The following is a 23,357-nucleotide window of genomic DNA, read 5'->3' on the forward strand; positions in this document are numbered from 1 at the left end:
AAGTTGTTTTATTGCTACAACTTGCCACAGTTTGGAAGTAACTAGTTAAAAGCAGCAGAGCTATATTTATTTATTTATTTTATTTTATTGAATTTATACCCCGCCCATCTAGTCAACTGACTACTCTGGGCTGCTAACAGCGTATATATAATTTATTTTATTTTATTTATTTATTGTACTTGTACCCCACCTATCTAGTCATTTCGACCACTCTAGGCGGCTAGAAACAATTTAAAATACAAAAACAAAGTAACACATCAATGGACAGTGCTCAAGATGGAAGAAAAAAGTAAATCAAGGGAGGGAAGGCTTGCCTAAACAGCCACATTTTCAATTGGCTTTTGAAAATACCCAGCGAAGGGGCCATATGTGATGAGTAGAGAAGAGGGCTTCGTTTTCATATACGAATACGAAGCCCACTGGTACAGGTGGCCAGTTTGATTACCTCACATTCCCAGACCCCGCTGGACGACTTACCATGTGGCATGTGTAGCCAGCATCCTCTCCTGTGCCCCAATCGCAGCAGTAACTTGGCTGCCACAGTCCTGCCACCATGCTCAGTCAGCCACTCTGGCAAGGGGACGAGAGAACGATTCTCCCTGCTCAGCTGAAGAGTGGCTGGCAAGCAGGGAGGCAGGGCTGTGGCAACTGAGCTACTGCAGCGATTGGGATGCAGGAGAGGACACCGGCCATGCATGTGGTGTGCCGCACTGTAAGTGGCCTGGTGGGGCCTGAAGGTGGGAGGTAATCAAGCTGGCCACCTGTGAAGCCCCCATTTCTAGTGATGAGTTAGTTCATCATGGACAAATACTTTTAACTAGTAGTTGCTAGGTTGCTTTTATTTGCGGTGACTAATACTGAAGTGATATTTGGCTACTTTCAAAAATAACTTTTCAAGGGCATCTTAATGTATTTTAGGGGCATTTTATGAAGAATTTTTCAAGTTTTATGCCATTTTCTTGTCAATCCTAAATAGGAAGTGAAACATTCCTTGGTTTTATCTTCTGCATTTTCATAAATACACTGTATTTCAGAGGCCACTAGAGGGAACCTGGGAGTAGTTCCCTATACTGTACATTTTTGATTAGCTGTTAACATCAATACAAAACTACATGAATAATTCACAATGCAGTGAAAAACCTGTGCTGTCAGAGTAGTGGTAGCAGTAATGGCAGTCTAACTGCCAAGAAGTAATGAGTAATGCAACAAGTTCCTTTTAAAATGCAACATTATGAACTCTGGTTCATAATGAACACAACATACTATGAACGCAACACACTAATTTTAGGGGTGTACTCACTTTTGTTGCCAGTGGTTTAGACATTAATGGCTGTGTGTTGCCTTATTTTGAGGGGGCACCACATTTACACTGTTATACAAGCCGTATACTCATTGCTTTACATTGTAGCCAAGTGTCATTTCTTCAGTGCAGTCACATGAAAAGATATACTAAAATATTTATGAAATGTGAGGGGATGTTCTCACTTCTGTGAGATACTGTAGAAGATAACTGAAGAATTTCTAATGGCAAAATTGCACAGTATGCCTTTAGGATCCTTGCAATTAAGAATTTAAAATACTGCAGATGACTTAAATTCAATGGTTAAAGTGGAAATTTTCTATTTTTAAAAGTTACAATTATTATCCAATATAACTTTCCTTTTTCAGAGATTTGCTTATAGGACCTCCTGTTCAGAAATATTCTGCACAGAAAGGGAGTTTTGATTGCGGTTAAAACATTTTACCACTTTCTCAGTTACATATGCAGTAACAACCAAAGCAGAACTTTTATTGTTTCATCTCTGGCCTGAACTCTGGCAAACATAGTACTGAGTTTTGGCTTGTCTCTCTGCTCTCAGTAATCATTATTTACCTAGTAGTCTGCAGAGAGTGAAAACAGTACCTCCAGTACACTGATGGTGCCCAACTCTTCTTTCTCCTTGTCAAGTCAAGTGAGACGATGCAGCTGCTTGAGCCAGTGTCTAGACACTGTATTGGGCTGGATGAGGAGAAATAAACTGACACTGGATCGTTACAAGATAGAGATGCTGTGGTTCAGTGGCTTCTGTGCCTACACGTTAGATAGGTAACCTGTTTTGAATGAAGTTTCACTCCAGGATCAGTTTACGTCACATGAAGTACAGGTACACTCAATAGCTCACAGTGTCTTTGGCCGACATGGTTTGGCCCGCCAGATACAACCATTCCATTTTAGAGACCATTTGTTGACAATAGTTATCACACTAGTAACTTCCCAGTTAGACTAATGCAGTACACTGTACTTGGTGTTGCGCTTGAAGACAACATTGAAGCTGCAGCAATTAGACTTCATTTTGATGCCAAGGCAAAAACTGATTATTTGCTTGATTGTATCCTGGTCTCTAATCCTTCATATTTTTCTCCCTGCCTTGCTTCTTTTCATTGTTAGATTATTTTACAGTTTAAAATGGATTAGTTGTTCTAAAGCATTCAAAATCTACCTGTTTCTTTTATTGTGGCTATTATGGTAGGTACCCCATCCAGATGTGTTGTCACTGCAAGTGCTAGAAATATTTTAGAAAATAAATAAGTACAGCCACTAGATAAATACATTTTGAGCACAGAAGCTTGTTTGAAATTGGAAGCACTCAGTTATTTTCCTCTCCCAAAATCTCTTTATATTCCACAAATATGAATATATATGAAATAATAACACAGCAGTTGTGTTGCTGTGTTTGGCTCAGTAAGTAGCAGTAAGAAAGGGGATCAACAAAAATGGGAGGTGGAGTTAACTTTGAAGAGTTGGGCTGTTAACAGCTTTGAGATACTTACTATTGTATTTGCATGGTTGTTTTAATTCTCATCCTCTAGTTGTTAAGGTAATATCTTCTGTTGCCAAAGGCTAGTTTAGACATTAGTTGTTCCATTTAGCCCAGATTTTTCAGAACTGGTTTACACTATTTCAAAGGAAACCATTGTTAATAATGTTCCCCACAGTTTTTCTCAGAACTCATGGTTCTATTGACTGTGCGGCAAATAGGCAGGGTTTTTTTCCCCTAGCTTTGTTACCATTGGGGAGAATGCTTCATGTTCTTCCCCTAATACAATAAAATTAGTCATACAAGCTATATATGTATTCGGGTATTTTGTATAGCATTGGAAAAGTTTAAATCCTTCTGTATCACTCTTGGAAAAGATAAGGAGCTTTAACCTAAGGACTTGTTGTTTTCTTCATGCCTTCGTTTCCTCATATGTCTCTGCTTCTCAATTGCTTGAACCAGCATTATGTTAAAGGTCGTGGAACCCTGGAGTGCTCCTTCCCAAAATGGAGTTCCTTAGACCACTGTCACAACTAGATGTGCATGGATTTGTTTTTTGAACTTCAACTCCCAGAATGTCCCTGATGGCATACTGTAGGTGCCTAGAGTATTAAGGGAGTTAAAGTCCAAAATACATATCTGCATATCTATACAATTGCCTGCCTGTTGTATTTTGGGAGAAGGTATGTGGGGCTGCTCCACATAGCAGTGACAAAGAAGGAAACATTCTTGTTTGGAATACGTCTCTTTCTCCATATATACATTAAAAGTGGAAGTAATGGTGGAAGCCTTTAGGGCTTTGTGTATTGTAGGTCTTATTGTATTAACCTTGAGACCTCTATGAGTCCTGCTGCTGAGTCTCAATATATTAACAACAGTGCTATCATATGCATTTTCCGTCCCTCTCTACTGACTAACTATTAGGTTTGAGTGTCACACAGGTCTAAAAGTTTAGACTCTTTCTTTGGAAAGTGAGCACAATTGATCCATTTCCACCAGCTTTGCCAACCCAGTGTATAATCAAATGATGTCCTGCTCTAAAGCAATCTGTTATTGTTTCCTCATTCCATTCTCGCAGATGTTCACCAACAAACCAAAGGTATGCCTTCTGTCATAAAAGTTATCCTATCCTGGAGCACTCATCTTTTCATCTGTACTTGATGGGTTCCTCCCATTTTAAAAACGGAGATTTCTGTGAAGCAACAGGAGGTAATACATAGTATCTTTGGTTCCCTTAGTGTCTGAAGTGGAATATTAGCAATTACAGCCATTTTAGTTTTCTGCTGAGAAAAGAAAACAACTCTGCTGGACTGGCCTAAATTTAAAAATACTACCTTCCACCAGTGAGCAAGCTAAAGGTTGTATAAACAGTACCCCCAATTGTGGTACATCTGTTTTGCACAATGCTAAATTTAGTTAGTTATCCAACAAAAGAATCCAGTTCTGAAGAAAATCACCTTATACAGCACAGAATGCTATGCACTAATGGGGTGGTATATAAATAACAAAAATAATTACATAAATAAAATTAGACTGTCTAATGGGAGCTGTATGCTGCCTAAGTGCTTACCTTTGCTATTTAATATCTATATGAAGCCCCTGGGGGAGGTCATCTGGAAATTCTGAGTTTCGTGTCACCAATATACATATGACACCCAACTCTATCTCCTTGTCCAACCATCTACAGTGGACGCTCTCTCTTCCCTTGAGTGCTGCCTAGCCACAATTCTGGACTGGATGGGGGTCAGCAGACTGAAGTTGAATCCAAACAAGATAGCTGGGAATTCTTGCTGTTTTTTGGGTTACAAATCACACCACCCAAGGTTGGGGGTTGTTGCTCTCCCCTATAAGGATGAGGTTTGCAGTCTGGGCAGTCTCCTACACCTAAATAGTCTAGGATGCTGAATTAGCGGTCCAGTCTGCTTATTTCCATCTTTGGCAGATCTTGTGCTTGAAAACTGAAATAAAGTATAAATCACCCCAAGTGTCTCCTGCACAAGGGATACAGTTTTATAAATCATATTTACTTCTGATATTTTTCTTTAAAAAAAAAACATGTCCCACATATTAATGAAGGGTAGGAGAACTGCAAATGCAAAACAATGGGTCATTGCAGCCTTTACAACCTGGTCTTGTAGATGTTTTGGGCTTAAATGCCCATGCTCTCTTGCCATTTGCCATGTTAGCCAGAACTGATGGGAATTGCAGTCCGAAACACCTGAACAGCAGTAAATTAAGGAAGGTTTACTTTGACCCACTAAGTGCTCTTCTGTTTATGGAAGGAACTGATGCAGTGGACATTCTGCAAAACTGAAGTGGAGAGAGGTGATTTCCCCCCAGTTCATTGCTTAGGTCCTTATACCACTTTTCATTCTGTTCCAACAGGTCTGTTAATCCTCAAGAGCATGAGGCATGGGGCAGTACAAGGCTTCATGGGAAGAAATAGCCAAGACCTGAGAATGCCCTGTCCCATAAAGGGAAATAGACTCACAAACACAGTGCCTGAAATTTTGTCAAAACCTGAGATTGCTTGCATAATTTATATATGTATAATTTTCTGCCCCAGCTTTCTATGTTCCTGTTCAAAGAAAGTAATAGCATTAAAAAAATAATAACCATGTAGTACACAATGAAAAATAATGAAATACTCAACAAGTTTAAGAACAGTAGTATATCGTTTTTAAACTTATGCACCACTGTAAAAATCTTTTACAGGTCTTTTGGATCACAGCAGTTTTCATAACCTGACCAAATCAGGTAACAGGAGGACCAGGTGTGCCTCTCTAATGAAGCAGTTATAAGTTTCAGAACTGAAAAAGCCTAACTTCTCACACATAACCACCATGAAACTGGAAACAAAGGGAAAGAACCTGGAATAGAGTTTATTGGGCAGTTTCATAGATCTTAGAAGATTCTGTTTCGAAGTGATGAAGACTTTAAAGGTCAAAACAAGTTATGTGAATTGAGCCTGGAAACAAATTAGCAACTGCTGAAGCTTGTAGAGCAGTGGGTCCCACTCTTGGGTTCCCAGATGTTATTGAAATAAACTCCCATAAGTCTTCACAGTTAGCTGTGTTGGCTGGGATATTGGGGAGTTATAGTCCAAGAACATCTGGGGACCCAAGGTTAGGAAGCACTGTTGTACAGAATCAGCATAATACTAGACATTCTACTGGCCCTGGTTTGAAAATCTGGTGACCACATTTAATACATATTACATCCACTATAATGATATTTCAGTAATTGTCACATTGTTGCTAAAAGGCATTTGTTTTAGCAGAAAAGTGACATAGGTTTGAGTCTGGATTAATCATTCTTTAAAATTATCTAGCTTGTACTGTAGTTGAAAAGATAAGGGTCGTGTCAGCAAAACTGTTTTTTTTTCCATTTTCAAGAAAAGTAATTGGTATCTCTACATGGGAGGATATGTTGGTGACTGGTTGAAGATCCTTGAGAGATATACAAAGTAATGTCAGATCTTAGTTCTATCGAAATCAGTAGAATTCCCATTGTACTTTTAAATGTTATATTCAGGGAACATATGCGTGTTTTAAATTACCTGTTTGCATTCACATGTTTAATCCATAAATGTTTCAACCCATCTAAGTTATGTATAAATCAGCGTAACTTGGATACATAGCTAATAATAAAATCTGACTAATTTCCAGGAACCTAGTTTTACAGTCTTGTCATCTGCAACACAAGCAATTAAGAAATCAAAGATACAACCAACATTCATAAAATGCATCTGGTGCTTTGAAAGAATGCTGAGAACTCAGCACAAGATTAAGAAAATGCTTTTTGGAAGAAACAGGAATACAACATAACCTAGGATCTCAAGCAGAATAGGATACATATAGATGAGGCACTAAAACAGCACTTAGATTTGTGCATGTATTTGTGGGTTCCCCCCACAAAAGAGGACATTACGAATACTAGTAAAATTAAAACAGGAAGTGTTCCAAATTGAACTTTTGCTGTTTCATCAATTTTAATGAGAAAGAAGAACAAAATAGATAATCTGTTACATTAATTGGAAAAAATATATAGTTCAGTCTGGGAAGGTTTAAGATTGCAGTCCTGTTTACTTTTGGGAGTAAGTCTCATTAAGATCGTTGACACATACATTGTAAACACAGTTAAGCTCCACGGGGAATGAAAACTTGTACTGTGTTCTCCTAAGTCTTGAAATATTTCCTGCCAGCTAATTGCAGTTTATTGCAATAAACCTTGGACCTCAAACAGTAACTTTTTCCATCTTAAAGTGGGTTGTCCCATTCAAGTGAAGAGCATGTTTTCTGAGTGCTAAATGATATTACTACCAATGGAAACTATGCTGCAAGAAGAGTTGATAAAGCAGCTGCTTGTACAAACCTCAGCTGTTTTTTCCATCCTCCCTGAGCAAACTTAATTAGCATAGGGAAACTGACTAATGTGTTTACGTCATCTTTTTCCAGCATAAGCTTACATTTTGTCCCTGACTGCCTGAAACCGTGTGGCCAGTCTTTGTTCAGGAATTTGCTGTCGCATACAGGATGCTCTGACAAAAAATGTTTTATTCTTCTTGAGGGGCTGGACTTGTTCCTTTTAAAAAGCTGTCTCTATGCTACGAAGTGGCTTCTTCGAAAAAAGTGTTTTCCTGGTCTTGTTCTGAGCTCATAGAACTCTTTCAAAGCACAAGATGCATTTTAGGAATTTTGATTATACCTTTGGTTCCTTAATTGCTTGTGTTGCAAACAACAAGATTTTCGTTCAACCTGAAATTAGGGTAAGGCTTTCGGAATTATGCTTTGTTTTAATGACAAGAATGTATTTTAAAAATAGGAAAATATGGGTATGTTCATATCAAAACTATTTAGAGAGGCTGGTGTGTTTTCTATATGCCTTAACTATTATCACTGTTCTAATGGGAGTGTGACATCTTCAGTATATTTTTAAAATACTTTTTGTTATTTGCCTGTAAATTATGGAATGTTTCTGTTGGTGAATTTGAACCTTTTAATATACACACAGGCAGCTTCAGATTGAACATGGGATAACAGTGATATCTAATTCAATGACTTATTGGCAGCATTTAGGTAGAAATACAGTAAAAGACTAGTAGTACAGTCCTGTATATGCTCAGAAGTAAGCTCCATTGAATGAGCCTTATTTCCCTTGTTTAAATGTGTTAGGGTACAGTGTACAGTATTAATACAGATTCTTCAAGCAGTTTGAAAGTAATGATAATCTCCTGAATTTGCTGGGCATGTGTGTTTGATTATATAGATATAAATGTTTCCATTTAAAATAGAAAGTACTTGGAATATTCTCTAGGTTTTTTCCCTTCTGAATTCAATCGAATGTTCAATACTTATTTCTGTTCCTGCTAGTTCTTCAAACACAGTTAATTTTATTTTTATTTATTCTGACTCATTTTCTCTTTTATCCTATCCATCATTAATAGTAGGGCACCAGAATGCTGTGAGTGAAAGCTAACAGTGGGTGGGAACTTTGGATGGAACTTGGAATAGTAATCATTCCTTGAATCTCTTTCTGTATTACTTTGGCTGGGAAAGTATCAGGTTGGTGGGTGGAGTCATTGTAACTTGTTCAAAATTCCCTATTTCTCCTGTTTGAAAACAGTACCAAAATAAAAAATGCTTTATAAAAATATATATTTCTACATAAAAAGAAACACAGACTTTTGTATCTTTAAGACCAAAGAGTCAGCTTTTAGCTAATAACTCTGCATTTTGGTGTATAATTTTTATAGAATGTTCATGTGTTGCACAGTTATTCAAACAATATCATTTAATGTGTCCTCTATAGTAAATGTTACACTCATTTCTGGAAAAACTAAATAGAAGACTCAGGCTAGAGTGGCTAAAGAACAGTTGCTTCCTTCTAAAGTGCCTTCTAGTGTCCTCATTGTAAATGATTCCTGTGTTTTTAAAAAAACTATTCAACTCAAAAAAATTAATTTCTGTTGGATAATTGCCTGAATGTTCTGCTAGTGCAGATGCTAAACACAGCCTGCATCTTAGTATCAGCATTTTATCATGCTTGAAGTCATTGAATATCCTGCAGCCCGATGTAATTACATTTTACGTGTTAAAGAAATCACTGGGTTTATTAAACTGGGATTTATTCTAATGCAAAGTTCCAGTTTGGGAACTAAGCCAAACATGGGAAAGTAACTACCATACCAGTGTCCCAACTACATTTTTTTTCAAACTACATCCCTCCCCCAAATCATCTTGGTATTATATTTATCTTCAAAAGGGAAGCATGTTGTTCTGGAAGCATGTCATCTTTACATACTGCACACTGCACCCTAACTAGAGATGGGAGTATTCGTATTTGTATAAAAATATTCCCGCAGAGGTGGAAATAACAAGGGTTGGGCCCCGTGGGGTCGGACTGTCCACTCACGATTTTGCCGCCGCCACTGGCTCCCGACATGCTGTTCTCCTTAATGGATTAGCCACTGTCCGACCTAGCAGAGAGACTTGTCATCCCTCCTCCTGCCAGGACTGGGTAATTGACTGTGGACAACAGCACGATAGGAAGGTCCGACGAGCTCACGTCAGTGGCAAAATCATGAGTGGACAGTCTGGCCCCATGGGGCCAAACTCTCGTTATTTCCACTTGTGCAGGGATATTCATATACAAATACAAATACCCCCATCTCTAACCCTAACACATTTAACTACATTTATAGTTGTTTGTGTTCACTAAATACAGTCACACCCTGTGTTTCTTGATGCGAGCTGCTTCTCTGATAACAGCTACATGACAGATGAGCATTCAGCTGGTACATTTTATTTCTAGCATAGGATTTTAGGATGGAGAGCTGGACCTGTTGAAAATTCTTCTGTTGTTCAGCTGTTCAAGTCACAAATCTTGTGTCAGGGAAAGCAATATCTATTGCTGATATATATTAATTGATATTGTCTCTCATCTGATATACCTATCTATATGCTTCAGTGCTGTCTTATTGCTTAAGCCAGTGCAGGTTGAATTCTACCTTTTAGTTGTGAATATTTGCAGTGCAGCATAATTGAAGTTTAATCTTCTGAAGAATGATTTCTGCTTAGGAGTTTTTGTTTTTTTTAAAGAACCCCCACCACCACCACCAACCATGTACATCGAAGCTGAGCACAGTACAGTCAGTGGGCTTCATATGGCTGTTGAGCCTAGTCCTTCTCCCATACCTCTCCACATCCCCGCAATTATTTTCCTCCAAAATACAAAATGCATGGGGGGGGGGCCAAAAAAGTCTGTGCTTTTGGAAGTAGGTTGGTCAGAAGGGATGTGCTACTTTCCAGTGCCAAAAAGGGCCCTCAGCCCCATGGAAGTTGTTCACCCTAGTATACTTGATGTTTTACAGAAACCAGATTTTGATTGGTCCTTAAGCAAGGCTTACAGCATAAGCCATTTTAATTTACTGGTTCTTATTTCATTATATAGCTGTAGATATGGAACAAATCATATTTCTTCTGCACATTCCATCTGCAAATTAAATCCATGAAAAAGGTGTACAGTATAAGTAACAGAATATTTGTTTTCCTTTACTGATCTTATAGTTTACCTATTGAGACACCAGAAAAGTTTGCAAGGAAATCAGTCCAGCAAAACAAACAAACAAACAAACAAACCTATAGCATCAGTGTGTAATTAGAATCTTACTGCAAGGCAGCTAAACTTAACATGGAAACGAGGGAAGCTATATCCCTTGAAAAATATAAATAAGAAAAGAGTGGGTCAGAGACATTCCTCAAATTAAAAATACTCACAGGAGAAGGAGGATCATCATTATTAACTGGAAAACTGATTTACAATCTGATTGAATGCAGATTTCCTTGCAACAGGGTAGCAAGAAAGGGAAAGATTGTGCTTTTATTATTTAGAACCTGAAAGCTGTTCAGAAGTGCATTTGTGTTTTGATTTTGGAAATATGTATGTGTTGATGTTTATGGAAATCGTCTGAGGGACCTGGGGTGGGTAGGCATATAGAGAACAAGGTTGAGAATCTCTGTAAGTATTCCTTGCTGTACTTATGAATCTACAGGTCATGGCAAGGCAGGAATATTTAATAATTTACTACATTTGCCTTTTTATCTTTCAGACTAGATTTGAAGCCCTCTTTAGAGCTCATGACAAGGATGTCACCTTTCAGTATTTTAAGAGTTTTAAACGAATAAGGATAAACTTCAGCAATCCTTTATTAGCTGCTGATGCTAAAATTCGATTAAATAAAACAGAATTTCTTGGAAAAGAACTAAAACTGTTTTTCGCCCAGGTAAGACAGCAAAACCTATTTGGTAAAGTTTTGTTTTCATGCATGCTTCTTCTGAACTTAGCGCAGTTGTAAACAATCAGTAATGTTGTGAATTAGCTTATATTGAGTGGTCACAATTTGCCCGGTTAGCCTTACAGGTGAGTGGAAACATCAACCCAACTTTCCATATCCAAAATATATAGCCAAGTTACAGATTCTTTTGTTTTGTATTAATTCTCTTACCCTTATAGGCTCACTTTACAACAGTTTGAACTGCTGTATTATAAGACTTGCTAATTTTTCTATCTGTTTAAAGAGCTGCCCAATTCAGACAAGGATTAGTGTTGAATGGTCCAATTTAACATATCTAATTTTCATTCCCACTGGGCAGTGCTCCTCTCTCTCTCTTGTGACTTCTCTCCTGCATGTGCAAGCAACTCTGTCCCCCCCCACATGCACGGGGTTCGATCACGACAAACCAAAGGGGCTGCATGAAGGAGGAGGAAAGCTGCGCAAAGGGAGGCAGTCACGAGCATGCACCTTAGAGGGAACCTTGGTCCAGTGTCTCTAAAACTGCTGGTGATGTTCTTAGAGGTTTATATAAGTGATTTTTTCTGATCACCATTCCCCAACTAAGCTGTGCAGAGATCTGATATTTGTCCTCCTACTTTGGTGTGAAAGTTGTGTTCTGAAGTAACACCAGTCATTTAGGATTACTTAGCAGGTCATCTCACTAACAGATTTTGTAGGCTTTCAGAAGATGAAATGAAGAACTGCCTTATGTCATGACTTGACTTTTGACCTAATCAGTATTTTTGTAAGTTTTTTAACTGTTGCATTTATGGCCATAAATTCTATTAATTTGCTGACTCATGATACAATGATGTTAATAGAAGTTTTACATTCTTTTAAAACAGGATTAGATAAATGTATGGAGTACAGTTCTGTCAAAATAGTAAATACCAATGGTGGGAGTGCCATTATCTTCATTCACTGCTTGCAGGCTTCCCAAAGCTATCTTGCTAACCACATTTAGAAACAACATTTAGAAACAACATGCTAGATTTGAAGCCCTCTTTAGAGCTCATGACCAAGATGTCACCTTTCAGTATTTTAAGAGTTTTAAACGAATAAGGATAAACTTCAGCAATCCTTTATTAGCAACCTTCTCCAGTACAGTGTGGTTGTAGTTTTTGGAGTCTCATCCTCACTAGCCACTGGACGTGCAGGATAGAGCTATGGAAGCTTTAGTCCCAAATATCTGGAGAGCAGCACAGTGATGAAGGCTTAGCTAGATTCTTGATCTAACTTAGTTGAGCTATTTTTCTGTTCTTAGTGGATAAGCCATTTTTCTACCTACAACCCCATGCAGTACAGACTGCTGTGCTAAATTTGGCAGAATTGGTGTGAGGTTACGCCTGTCTTACTGGAGTTACTTATTAGTGTATATTGGACTATGATTGCTTACTTGAGAATTTGTAATGTGCCTTGGTATATTAATAAATAACAGCATGGCACAGACAAGCTGCATATATTGGCAAGTCAGCAGATCTTTGAATATCCTTTGAGATTGTTGAAGACTTTATTTTACCAGTGTAGCTGTTAACTAGTTGAAACTTAAGGGAGCAAAGGCTGATAACAATGAAATTACTGCTGTCTTTTTACACTCTTTAACAAGATCAGCAATTTAACTTGATACCTCTGAGTATTATTTTATTTTTAAAGACTTTTCCTGCATATGCCATAGTTGTGGCTAACATGCTGGCTAGTGTTTCATGGATAAACAGTACTGTATCCCTTTTAATCAGTTTATTCATCAAAACAATACATATCTCGTTTAGAATATGTTTGACAGATGCCTGCATTTTCAAGCAACGTTTACAATTTAGTTAAATGTGTGAGCCATGTATTCTATAGTACACTTGATTTGTGTGCCACTCTTCAATTTGTCTGGAGTCTTCAAAAGCGATTTTAAAAAAGGAATCCTTACACAAGATCAGTTGTTGCATAACTTCTAAGAACTGTAATTTTTCTGCATACCTGTAGAGGGTGAAACAACGGCATGTTTGAGAACAGCCATGTAGTGAGACACTACATAGGAGAAGTGTAGCACAAAGTTAGCAGTGTTGGGAAGCCAGAGTCTGTCTTACTTATTTCCAGTGTCAAACAGTTGTGATTTTTTCAATAACTATTCTGGTGTTTAAGGTCAGAAGCAGCTAATAAACAACAGTTTCTTAAAGGAATGTGGAAGTTGAGTCATGGCAATTTGAGTTCTTTCTTACTCCGTTTCCCTGAAAATAAGACCTAACCTGAAAATAAGCCCTAGTATGATTTTTCAGGATGCTTGTAATAAAATCCTTACCCCCAAAATAAGACTTAGTTAAATGAACTCCACCCTCCATCACTGTGCAGCAACCAGAAGAAGATTACATCACTGTATTTGAATAAATGTAGATTGTTGTATATGAAAAAAAATAAATCATCCCCTGAAAATAAGCCCTAATGTGTTTTTGGAGCAAAAATTAATATAAAATCCTGTCTTATTTTCGGGAAAACATGGTATTAGATTGAAACGTTTCACTACTCATCCAGGTGGCTTCTTCAATCTGAGGAGAGTTGGTAGGAGACCCCTGATAATATCCTCCAAGTTGGTTTCACTTCCCCCATCTGAATAGACTCATTAGATGGACAATGGACAGGGGGTGAGTGAAAATCCCACCTCTGCAGTCCTTCTCCACCCACTGTCATAACTCGTTAACAATCTTTAATAATAGTCCTTCTGGTGAGTGTGGTCCTGATCTTTCTGGGAACAGATGAAAGGACAGCATGATAAATAAGAGATCAATTGTATCTAAGGCCTCCACCCCTGTTGAGTGAGGGATTTTCTATATGCACATCAGGACCACACTCACCAGAAAGACCACTGTTAATGACTCATGACAGTGGGTGGAGAAGGAATGCAGAAGTGGGATTATTCCTCATGTCCAGTTCTTTGTCTTTCTAACAAGCCTATTCAGACTAGGGGAAAGTGAAACCAATGTGGGGGATATATCAGGGCTGTCCTACCATCTCTCCTCAGACTGAAGAAGCTACTTGGATGAGTAGTGAAACGTTTCAACCTAATAAAGAAGCCCAGTTACCATGACTCAACTTCCAGATACCCTCACCTGGATGACTGAGAATCTTTATACAGATTTCTTAAAGGAAATGCACCAAGGAACTAGTAATGATTAATAAAATAATTTGATGCAAAATTTTGACCATCATCTGATTCTTGATTTGGAAGATGGCAGAATGAAAGAGGTATAGAATGCTTCAACATGGGGTGAAATCCACTTTGGGGCAAACTTGGACTGTTGAAAGGAAACCTTGTTCAACAGATCTGCCTCTTCCTCTCCTCTCATTTGCATCCTCATGTCTCCTTTTTGTGTGAGTGCTGCAGTGAGCACTCCTCTATCTACTTTGGGGTATTTTGTCTTCCCACTGCAGCCCAGTAAGATATATTTTGCAAAGTTCTGATTCCTTAAACCTCTGGAGAGATTTGCGAGAAATGCTGGGGATATGGAGATAAAAGCAAAGCCTTCTGCTTGTGTAAGATTTTTCCACCCTTTGGAAAAGTTGCTGGATAACCCAGAATCCCTTTATCCCACTGGCTGGAGGATTCTGGGAGTTCTAGAACAAAAAGATAACATCCAGGCTTAATATGCCTATGTTCCTGAGGGATTAATGTACTTTTAGAAAGAAACCTGATTCATTAATTATTTGTCAGTGTTATCAGTAGTCTGTTCTATCTTCACCTTGTATATCTGGTTTTGCCACCATGAATATTACTTCAGTACTCCACCCATACCAACTGCACATTCCATATATGTATGTTTTAAAATCAGAATAGCAATGCATATTTCTTTCATTTTATCTTTCCAGTCTTTGCATATTGGACGTTCACACTTAGCACCACCAGATCCAGAAAAACAGTTCTTGATTTCACCTCCATCTTCTCCTCCTGTTGGCTGGAGACAATCAGATGATGCCACACCTGCCATTAATTATGATCTTTTGTATGCAATCTCCAAACTTGGACCAGGTAAGAGGCCTCTGTGCCTGAACTGTGGTTTTCTTTTATAATCAAAGGCCTTCTCAGTCACTGCTCCCAGGCTTTGCAATGCACTGCTCTGAGAAGTTAGGTTTGTCCTCTCGTCCTTCCGTTGTCAGGCAAAGACCTTCCTTTTCAGACAGGCTCTTAAACAATAAATGGGGGTCTAGGGAATGGTCAGTTTACTATACAATATTAATTGTTCTGAGCCAACTTAATTCTCCCTATGGGGAGAAAGGCAGTAAATAAATAAAGTTTTATTCTTACAGTTAACATAGCAGTAGTTTGCCTTTATGTGTTTATATTTGTGTGTGGTATAAGTATATCATGTGTGGCCTGAATCAAGAACAGGTTTTATCCTTTCAGAAGTGTTAATCAACTTGCTCATGCTGGTATGTTTCTGTTTTTATGACAAAAGAAGCATGTCAGCATTAGCAAGCTGCAGATAAAACCTGTTCTTGATTCCGGTGCTTGTGTGTGAATTTTTTTAAAAAAAAATACTTATCTAGCCTAAGATGTGGTGTGAATTCTTACAAAGCTTCTATTATGGTCTCATTAAGGAATCGCTAATAGACAAGGGATACTCCTGGGAAGTTCAGGTGCACTTAGGAATTCAGGGTACCAGGCAGCTGTGCTCTGTCCTAAGATACTTAATTATATTTCCCATCCTGATGCTCAGTATTGCATAGGTTATCCGTGGGTTGTTTAGAGTTGGTGTTTTAGCCCTTGTACTATTTTTCCCAATGAAGCAATTTAATACCTCTGCAAACATGCTCATTCTCCTGAACCTGCTTGGGATGGTGGGGGCCATTTTAAATACATCAGACTTGGCACTCACATCTCGACATTACTAATAGAAGGAATGTTTGTGGTCATCCAATCACTGAAGTTTTTTTGAATTTGCTGATAATGCAAGTGTTCACTCTTAATTACATTTACTTATTAATCTTGACTTTCATTTGCTGAAGATTCTCTTTGGAAAGGAAAATAAAAATATCCTACAACTTCCAAGGATTTAGGAGCTGTTGCTGAAGTTTGAATTCTTTGTTAGAGAGTGTAGTACTGAGATCTGGATTTCAGAAGCCATACTGGGGATAATACATGGAATGGTGACCATGCTTTTCCAGTTCAAAACCACTATTTTAAAAAATCATCAGTATTCTCATTAAACTACTTTGAAGATCTAAAGACAAGCATTAACTCATTCCATTTCCCATTCACCTCGAAGATATCAGGTCCACTTAGGAAAATGTATAAATGCTGATATTCTCATTACCATTCCTGTTAGTACTGCTACTGTTATTTATGTTTAATTGTCTCATCTCTTTTCATTACTTTTGAAAACATTTTAGGGGACCAGTATGAACTTCATGCTGCAACTGATACTACTCCCAGTGTTGTAGTACATGTGTGTGAAACTGATGATGAACTTGAAGAACAAGAAGAGGCAGAAGCAGCCAAGAAACCAAAACCAAAAATTATTCAAACCAGGAGGCCAGACTATACACCCTCTCACCGAAGCTGAACTTTGTAGAGTTTTCAGTTGCTCTAAACTGGCATGCTGAAAGGAGACATTGAAGAAATGGCAGGTCACAAATTTTATGACATTAGAAGTGAAACAAAAACTAATGTAAAGACACTTTAAGAAAGGGGAATGTCTTCATATATTTGTATGTGAATGCTGCACGTTGGCTAACAGGACAAATTGCAACATGAACTTTCTGAAATCTTGGAGAGAAACTAAACATGGTAGCCCTAGGGAGAAAATATATACTGTTTGCATTAAGGGGTTTTTCTGTTACAAAGAAGCTGGGGATACCTTCCCTGTTTATGTGTAGGTCCTATGATAAATTTCTGTAATTCATAGGTTAGACAACATAGCTGCAGTTCTAAAATGTACACATTGGTAATTATATCCCACTGGAATCAGTGGGGCATACAAGTTAAGTGTGTTTAAAGCGGCAGCTTGTATTTGGTATACAATGATAAAGATGTAGTTTTAAAGATGAAGTATGAAATTGTTAATCATTTTTCATATTAGATTCAGTGCATGCATGTAGAACTTTGAAAGTAAGTAGAACTTTGGAAATAAGTTTGTTTAACTTTGTCTGTACTTTCTCATTTTATACTGTTGAGAAGAATGATCTCAAATACTGATTTCTCAGCTTTCTGAATTATGTTTGTATAGGCATTCATTTTTCAGTGGGAACATATTTATAGTAAAACACTAAGTTTGGTGCAATATCCATTTTTAATGTTAACTGCCAATTTATGGTTTATCTAAAAAACTATGGAATACTTACATACATTTAAAATGGATGGATAATTTAAAATTATTCTAAATGAAATTATTTATGTTGGTTTAAACCATCTTAACTACTTGATTGATCAGACGTGCAGGCAATCTGCAGGTGAATGTTGTTGAATTCACAACCATGGGAGACTGTAAACTACTTTCCTAGCCACAAACATGTACAAGTATAACTGTTGTTGTTTAATGTTGTTAATGGTGCGTAAGCACATTTAGTATGTAAACTAATGTGGGCTGTGGCATTTGAGAAGAATGGAGTGCCTTTTTTCTCATGAATTTCAGGTGGGATTGTTGCACTAGCTGAGAACTTTAACTTTTTTAATTGAAAGAATGTTTTATGGAACTGTTTTCTGTTTAAGCATCATCAACCAAGATACAATCCCCAGTATTAGATGCAAAGCCACAAGTATCCTTTTAGTGCTTTGCTGTAGGAGCTGTTGGCTATTTCCAAAGGCCAGCAGCAAATGGTGTTCAAACACTTTTTGTGTCGTATTCTCAAAAAAGATTTATGCCCATTTAACATCCCATTTCTCATATTTTTTTTTTAAAAAACTTCCTTTTGAATGGATTCTTGATTAAGATACTTTTGAGAAATAAATACACTTCTCAAGTTATGGTAGCTAAGTTAAGAAGTTTCTCTTTTAAAAAAAATGAGGTATGTCATGCTCCTTGAATATTTATTTTATTTTATTTTATTTTGAGGGAGAGAGGAAAGTGGGTTATTTACTTAGAGATGTCAGTAGGAGCTCTGTTTCAAAAGAAAAAGAATTTTGAAGAGATTCTTTCCACTAAATGGTCTACCATCCTTCTTGGAACATCCTTCTTGATGCAGTATAAATAGCTATACTGTATAAAGTCAGCAGTACAGAATGTATTCTATTTCTAATATTCTAGCTTTGCCCAAGCTGTGTGTTTAAAAGCTATGAGGCTAATACTTTAACCACAGCAAATGGAGGAACAATATATATTTTGTTTTCTATACAATGATAGTAAAAGCCCTATGGATTCAGAATATTCTGATTTGTATTAAAGAAACACTTAAGGCTATGTAGTCCTTTCATTGAAGATGTCCTCTGCACTTGTTTCTGTGTTTCCTTTTAAAACACAGCTGCAGACCTTGGTTAAATTAGTTCCCCTTCCCACACTCTGTGGCCTATTCCTATATTTTCACTGTTGTAAAAATCCAGTCCACAAATGAATTAAGTTGGAAGACTACAGTATTTAAAATATCTTACATTTGCACATTAAGTACTGCTAAGGTAATTGGGTTTTAATTCAGGGATAACTATTTTTAAATTACCACCCTTCAAACAGGTCTCCTTAAATTCCATTGCTATCAAAGATTAAAGCTGCCTGACTGTGTCCATAAAATCACAGCCCATCTGAATTCTAATAGGCTAAATCAGCTTGAACTTTGATATTTTAGCTGGACTGCTATAGGATTTTAATAGTAACTGTACAGCTACTACTTAATTGCTTTATTCTAAGTAGAGAATACAAGAAAAACAAGCAGAATATTGTATTTAAAAAGCAAAAAGATGTCATTAACTTTGTCCTTAACCCTTGAAAAATAGTTCCCCACTCACAGATGGCGAGGTAACATTTTGAACATTTCCTGTGTGTTGTTGTATTAGTCTTTCACCAAAAATAACAAAAAGTATTTTGGCATCTTAAAGATTAAGTTTTATTTGGCATACGTTTTTGTGGCCTGAATCTGATAAAGTGAACTGCAGTCCATGAAAGAACAGATCAAGTAAATTTTAATAGAGTTAGTAAGATGTTGCCAGTTTATTTTCTGCTTTATATTTCAAACATTGCAACTAGGCTCAGTTTATCCTGCCCTGGATCCTTAAGCAGCTGGCACAGGGCTGTCTGTCTAAAGAAGGCAAGGTTGAGTGCCTTGTTCACTTTTGATAATCTATGAGACATTCCTACCACCATGACTGTATTATCTGTTTAAATTTTCTGATGAATATAATAATACTTTGGGGGTGCGGAAGACCCTCTCTGTGCAGGGGCATTGTTGACTAAAATTCTGTGCCATCCTCTCATGCAGTGATTACTAAAGAGAAGGGGAAATGTTTTTAAAGTGTTTTTTTAATCATGTCAACAAATTTTTGTAATTGGTATCAGTACCATCAGGATTCCTATACTGTACTATGTTGCACTAACCAGCTATATTTGTATGCCACTAAATTTTCCGACTGTTTGGAGAAGGGAGGAATTGGGAAACGAAGTGAAAAGTATACTTTCAACAACCACAACCAGTATTTCCTGATCAGTGTTTGGCACAAAAGGGCAGAGGATGTGATGCCTGAATGCAGAGAAGGTTCTGACTGCCCTGAGATTAGCTGGGAGAGGGATTGAGGCCACCTCTGGAAGTTTGTCACTGACCTACTTCCTTTCTAGCAGTCTGAAATATGTGTCTTTAGGAAGGTAAACACTTTCCATTTTCTAGAAAATGTTTTTATAAGTGGCTCCTTGGAGGAGAGTTTGAGTCACACGCATTTGAACTTTCTGGAATCCTGATGCACCAAGATATTCTAGAATTGTTTCATTTTGGAGATTTTCCAAAAATCTGCTACTCCTGGATCCCTTGAAGCACGCAAGACTTAACACACCATTGAGGAACTCTTGACTATTCTAACCTCTTTGGTGATTGATTTCCTCTCCCTCTAATTACTCTAAGCTAAACTTTTGCTTGGGAGGGGGACATGTTTTGTATCTGCTACTTATTAAGATAAATTAAAAGTTTGCTGGCCAGAATCTTATTAGTTACACCTGCCAGTTCAGCTCTGTCTGCAAATTGCCATTGGTTAAACAACTCAGCACTGTTTTTTCTTCTCACACTGCAGTCACATGATTTCGCACACAGCACTATCATGTTTCCCCGAAAATAAGACCTAACCTGAAAATAAGCTCTAGTATGATTTTTCAGGATGCTCGTAATATAAGCCCTACCCCCAAAATAAAACCCAATTAAGTGAAACCCCACCCTCCACCATTGTGCAGCAACCAGAAGAAGACGACTTGACTGTATTTGAATAAATATAGATTGTTGTACTTGAAAAAAATAAAACATCCCCTGAAAGCCGTAATGCATTTTTGGAGCAAACACTATTATAAGACTCTGTCTTATTTTGGGGGAAACACAGTAAATACACTAGTATATCTCTGCAATAGTATTCCAGTCACCATAATTTTGTGATAGAAAATGTTTTCTTTTAAAATACAATTGATTCTTCTTTTGTTAAAACGGGATTGGATGATAGTTACAGAGAAGTGAGGTGTGAGGATTTCTCAGAAATGGTATGTGCACAAAAACTTTGGAAATCACTGTTTGATAATACGGAGGAGATACCAGTGCCCAGCTCTATGTGAGATTTAACAGACATGACTTCGAATGTTATGTCTTGTATCAGGCAAATTGAGTTTAGGAGGCATAATTAGGATAGAATGTTGGCAGGTTTAGCCAAACTGTGAGCATATCATTGAGCAGAAATTGTACCTGAAGAAAAGTAGGAAATTCAGAAAATGCTACATCGGAATTTAGGATTACTATAAATTGGGCTTCTTCAGTGCTAGGAATTTTTGGCTGGATGGATAGCTCATTAAGTTGAGTACATGGTTGTGGAGCCAGAGGTCAGAAGTTCAATTCCCCATTGTGCCTACTGAGAGAAAGACCCAGCTGGCATTACCTTGGGCAAGTGGCACAATCCCGGTGCTTCTCCAGAAGAAGGAAGTGGTAAACCACAATGGCTAGAATACCGTGGAAAGGGTCACCATAAGTCAGAATCAACATGTACGTTTTATTATTATTATTTTGTTGCTCTGCAACTGTGTACTCTAGTCCTTTGTTTTTTTCTGTTCAGATCTCTTCCTTGCTTTTTTAACTTGACTGATTGATTTTAAAAAATAGGATTAGAGTTTTTGTCTTTATCCAGACATGCACTCAAGAGTAAGTATATGCTTCCCCTGGTTTGTTGAAACAGTTCAATAAAAGTTCCAGCAATCAAAAAAAGAGGGGGGAGTGTCTAAATCCATAAGGTGCCAAGCAGATGTTTAAATTCAGCCTACTGATTTCTTTTAATTACTCCTTGATAAGGATACATTTGTGAAATGGAAAACCAACTTTAAACTTCTGTGTTTTGGTCAGTTACTATGTATTGAAATGTTAATACCTTGTAAGTTCTGTAAAGATGTGTGTTTTCCTGTTGTTTATTCAGTCCACAAACAGTACCCCCAGTCAGAGAGAGAGAGAGAGAGACCTCGTAAGTTCTGTCTTCACTTTAAAATGATCACTGCTTCTTGTCATATGAATACTCATATGACAGAATGGCATGCATATGAATGGCATTTAATGAAACTGCTTCATTTGTCCAGAAGAGGGAGCTAAATATCCAATAATTTCACAGTGGTGTTTGAAAAATGCTAAAAGCTCTGTCTGTTTAGAATCCTGATAAAGAGCAATTTGTATTGACAATAAGAACATTTTTACAGGCCCAGTTTGACTTTAAATTTGACTTTCATGTAACCTCTAACATCCTGCATCAATCGTCTGAATGCTTCATAATTTTCAGTTCTCAAGGAAACTGACAATCCTTTTGTTGTATCAATTTGTATCAGTTTCTATTATGGTTTTTGTGCAAAGCTTGGAATGGTAGGTTTGAAAAATTGAATCAGCACTATTGATGTTTAAAACTGAGAACACTTGACTTGTTAATTAATGCCATTAACATGTTAATTAAAATATGTATTAGTTCAGTGTCATCTTTCCAGAGGGCACTTGTCACTTGACATTCACTTTCTTTAAAAAGAAATGGACCTATTCCTCCCTTTGAAAACTAGATATATTAATAATAATAATAATAACAACAACAACAACAACAATGTGTCATCAAACCAAGTCTGACTTATGGCAACCCTTTCCAGGGTTTTCAAGGTGGAAAAAACTCAAGTGATTTACCATTTCTTTCCTGGAACTGTGCAGCTTGCCCAAGGCCACACAGGCTGGCTGTACTCGGAGGAAGCACAGTGAAGCATCAAAGTCCTAACCTCTTGGCTCCACAGCCAGATACCTAAATCACTCAGCTATCCAGACAGCTCAGATTTATATTGAGGTTATCAAAACCCTGAGTTGACACAATCAAGTTTATGGGATTTTTTGAGCTCCATATTTATAAGTCATTGTTCTATAAAAAGCCAATTAAACCCTTACAAGTACATACATTCAGCATACCACAATAAGAAGCACTGACCAAAAGTATAGGTTAGATTGTAAACTGCTTCAAATCCTTCTTATCTCATCCAGGCAGCTACTGAGGTTATTCCCATGACATCTAAATTAATTCAACAGAACTGTCCTACAATGAAAAAAGTCTGGGTTCAGTCTCCCATGCTATTGTTGTTAAATGCCTTCAAGGCAGAACTGACTTACAGCAACCCTAACAGAGTTTTCAAGGTAAATGAGGTATTTAAGAAGTGTTTTTATCAGTTTCATACCCCATTGAATTTATATGACTGGGAGGGGATTCAAACATAGGCCTCCTAAATTCTAGTCTGTTACTCTATCCACTACACCAGTGGTCCCCAACCTTTGGCCTCCAGATGTTCTTGGAATACCACTCCCAGAAGCCTTCACCACCACCTTGGCTGGCCAGGATTTCTGGGAGTTGACGTCCAAGAACATCTGGAGGCCCAAGGTTGGAGACCACTGCTCTACACCACACTGGGTCAGTGTTCCATAGATAACGTTTAATAAAATGTTATTTAGAGCAAAACCACAAACCAGAACCCTCTGTGCAGGCTAAAACTAGAAGGTTTTGCATAGTTCTTCACATAAAGATCTGTGAAGACTGGAAATGAAGGTCCAATTTACTGCTAAAGCAGTAC

General features: G+C 37.6%; 1 protein-coding gene across 2 annotated transcripts in view; it reads left to right on the forward strand.

The window, feature by feature from the left end:
- Positions 1-22,235, forward strand: part of RCAN1 (regulator of calcineurin 1) — a 35,284-nt gene extending 13,049 nt beyond the window's left edge. The window contains exons 1-4 of one of the 2 annotated variants that reach the window (XM_020789328.3): positions 7,116-7,566; positions 10,909-11,082; positions 14,986-15,145; positions 16,507-22,235. In XM_020789328.3, coding sequence (XP_020644987.2) covers positions 7,480-7,566; positions 10,909-11,082; positions 14,986-15,145; positions 16,507-16,679 — 594 coding nt within the window. In that variant the 5' untranslated portion in view covers positions 7,116-7,479 and the 3' untranslated portion in view covers positions 16,680-22,235. Of the gene's footprint in view, positions 1-7,115; positions 7,567-10,908; positions 11,083-14,985; positions 15,146-16,506 lie in introns of those variants that run through there. The other variant, XM_020789327.3, reaches the window with a different exon arrangement.
- The last annotated feature ends 1,122 nt before the right edge of the window (positions 22,236-23,357 follow it).

Source organism: Pogona vitticeps, chromosome 3, assembly GCF_051106095.1.
Source record: "Pogona vitticeps strain Pit_001003342236 chromosome 3, PviZW2.1, whole genome shotgun sequence".
Taxonomy (NCBI): domain Eukaryota; kingdom Metazoa; phylum Chordata; class Lepidosauria; order Squamata; family Agamidae; genus Pogona; species Pogona vitticeps.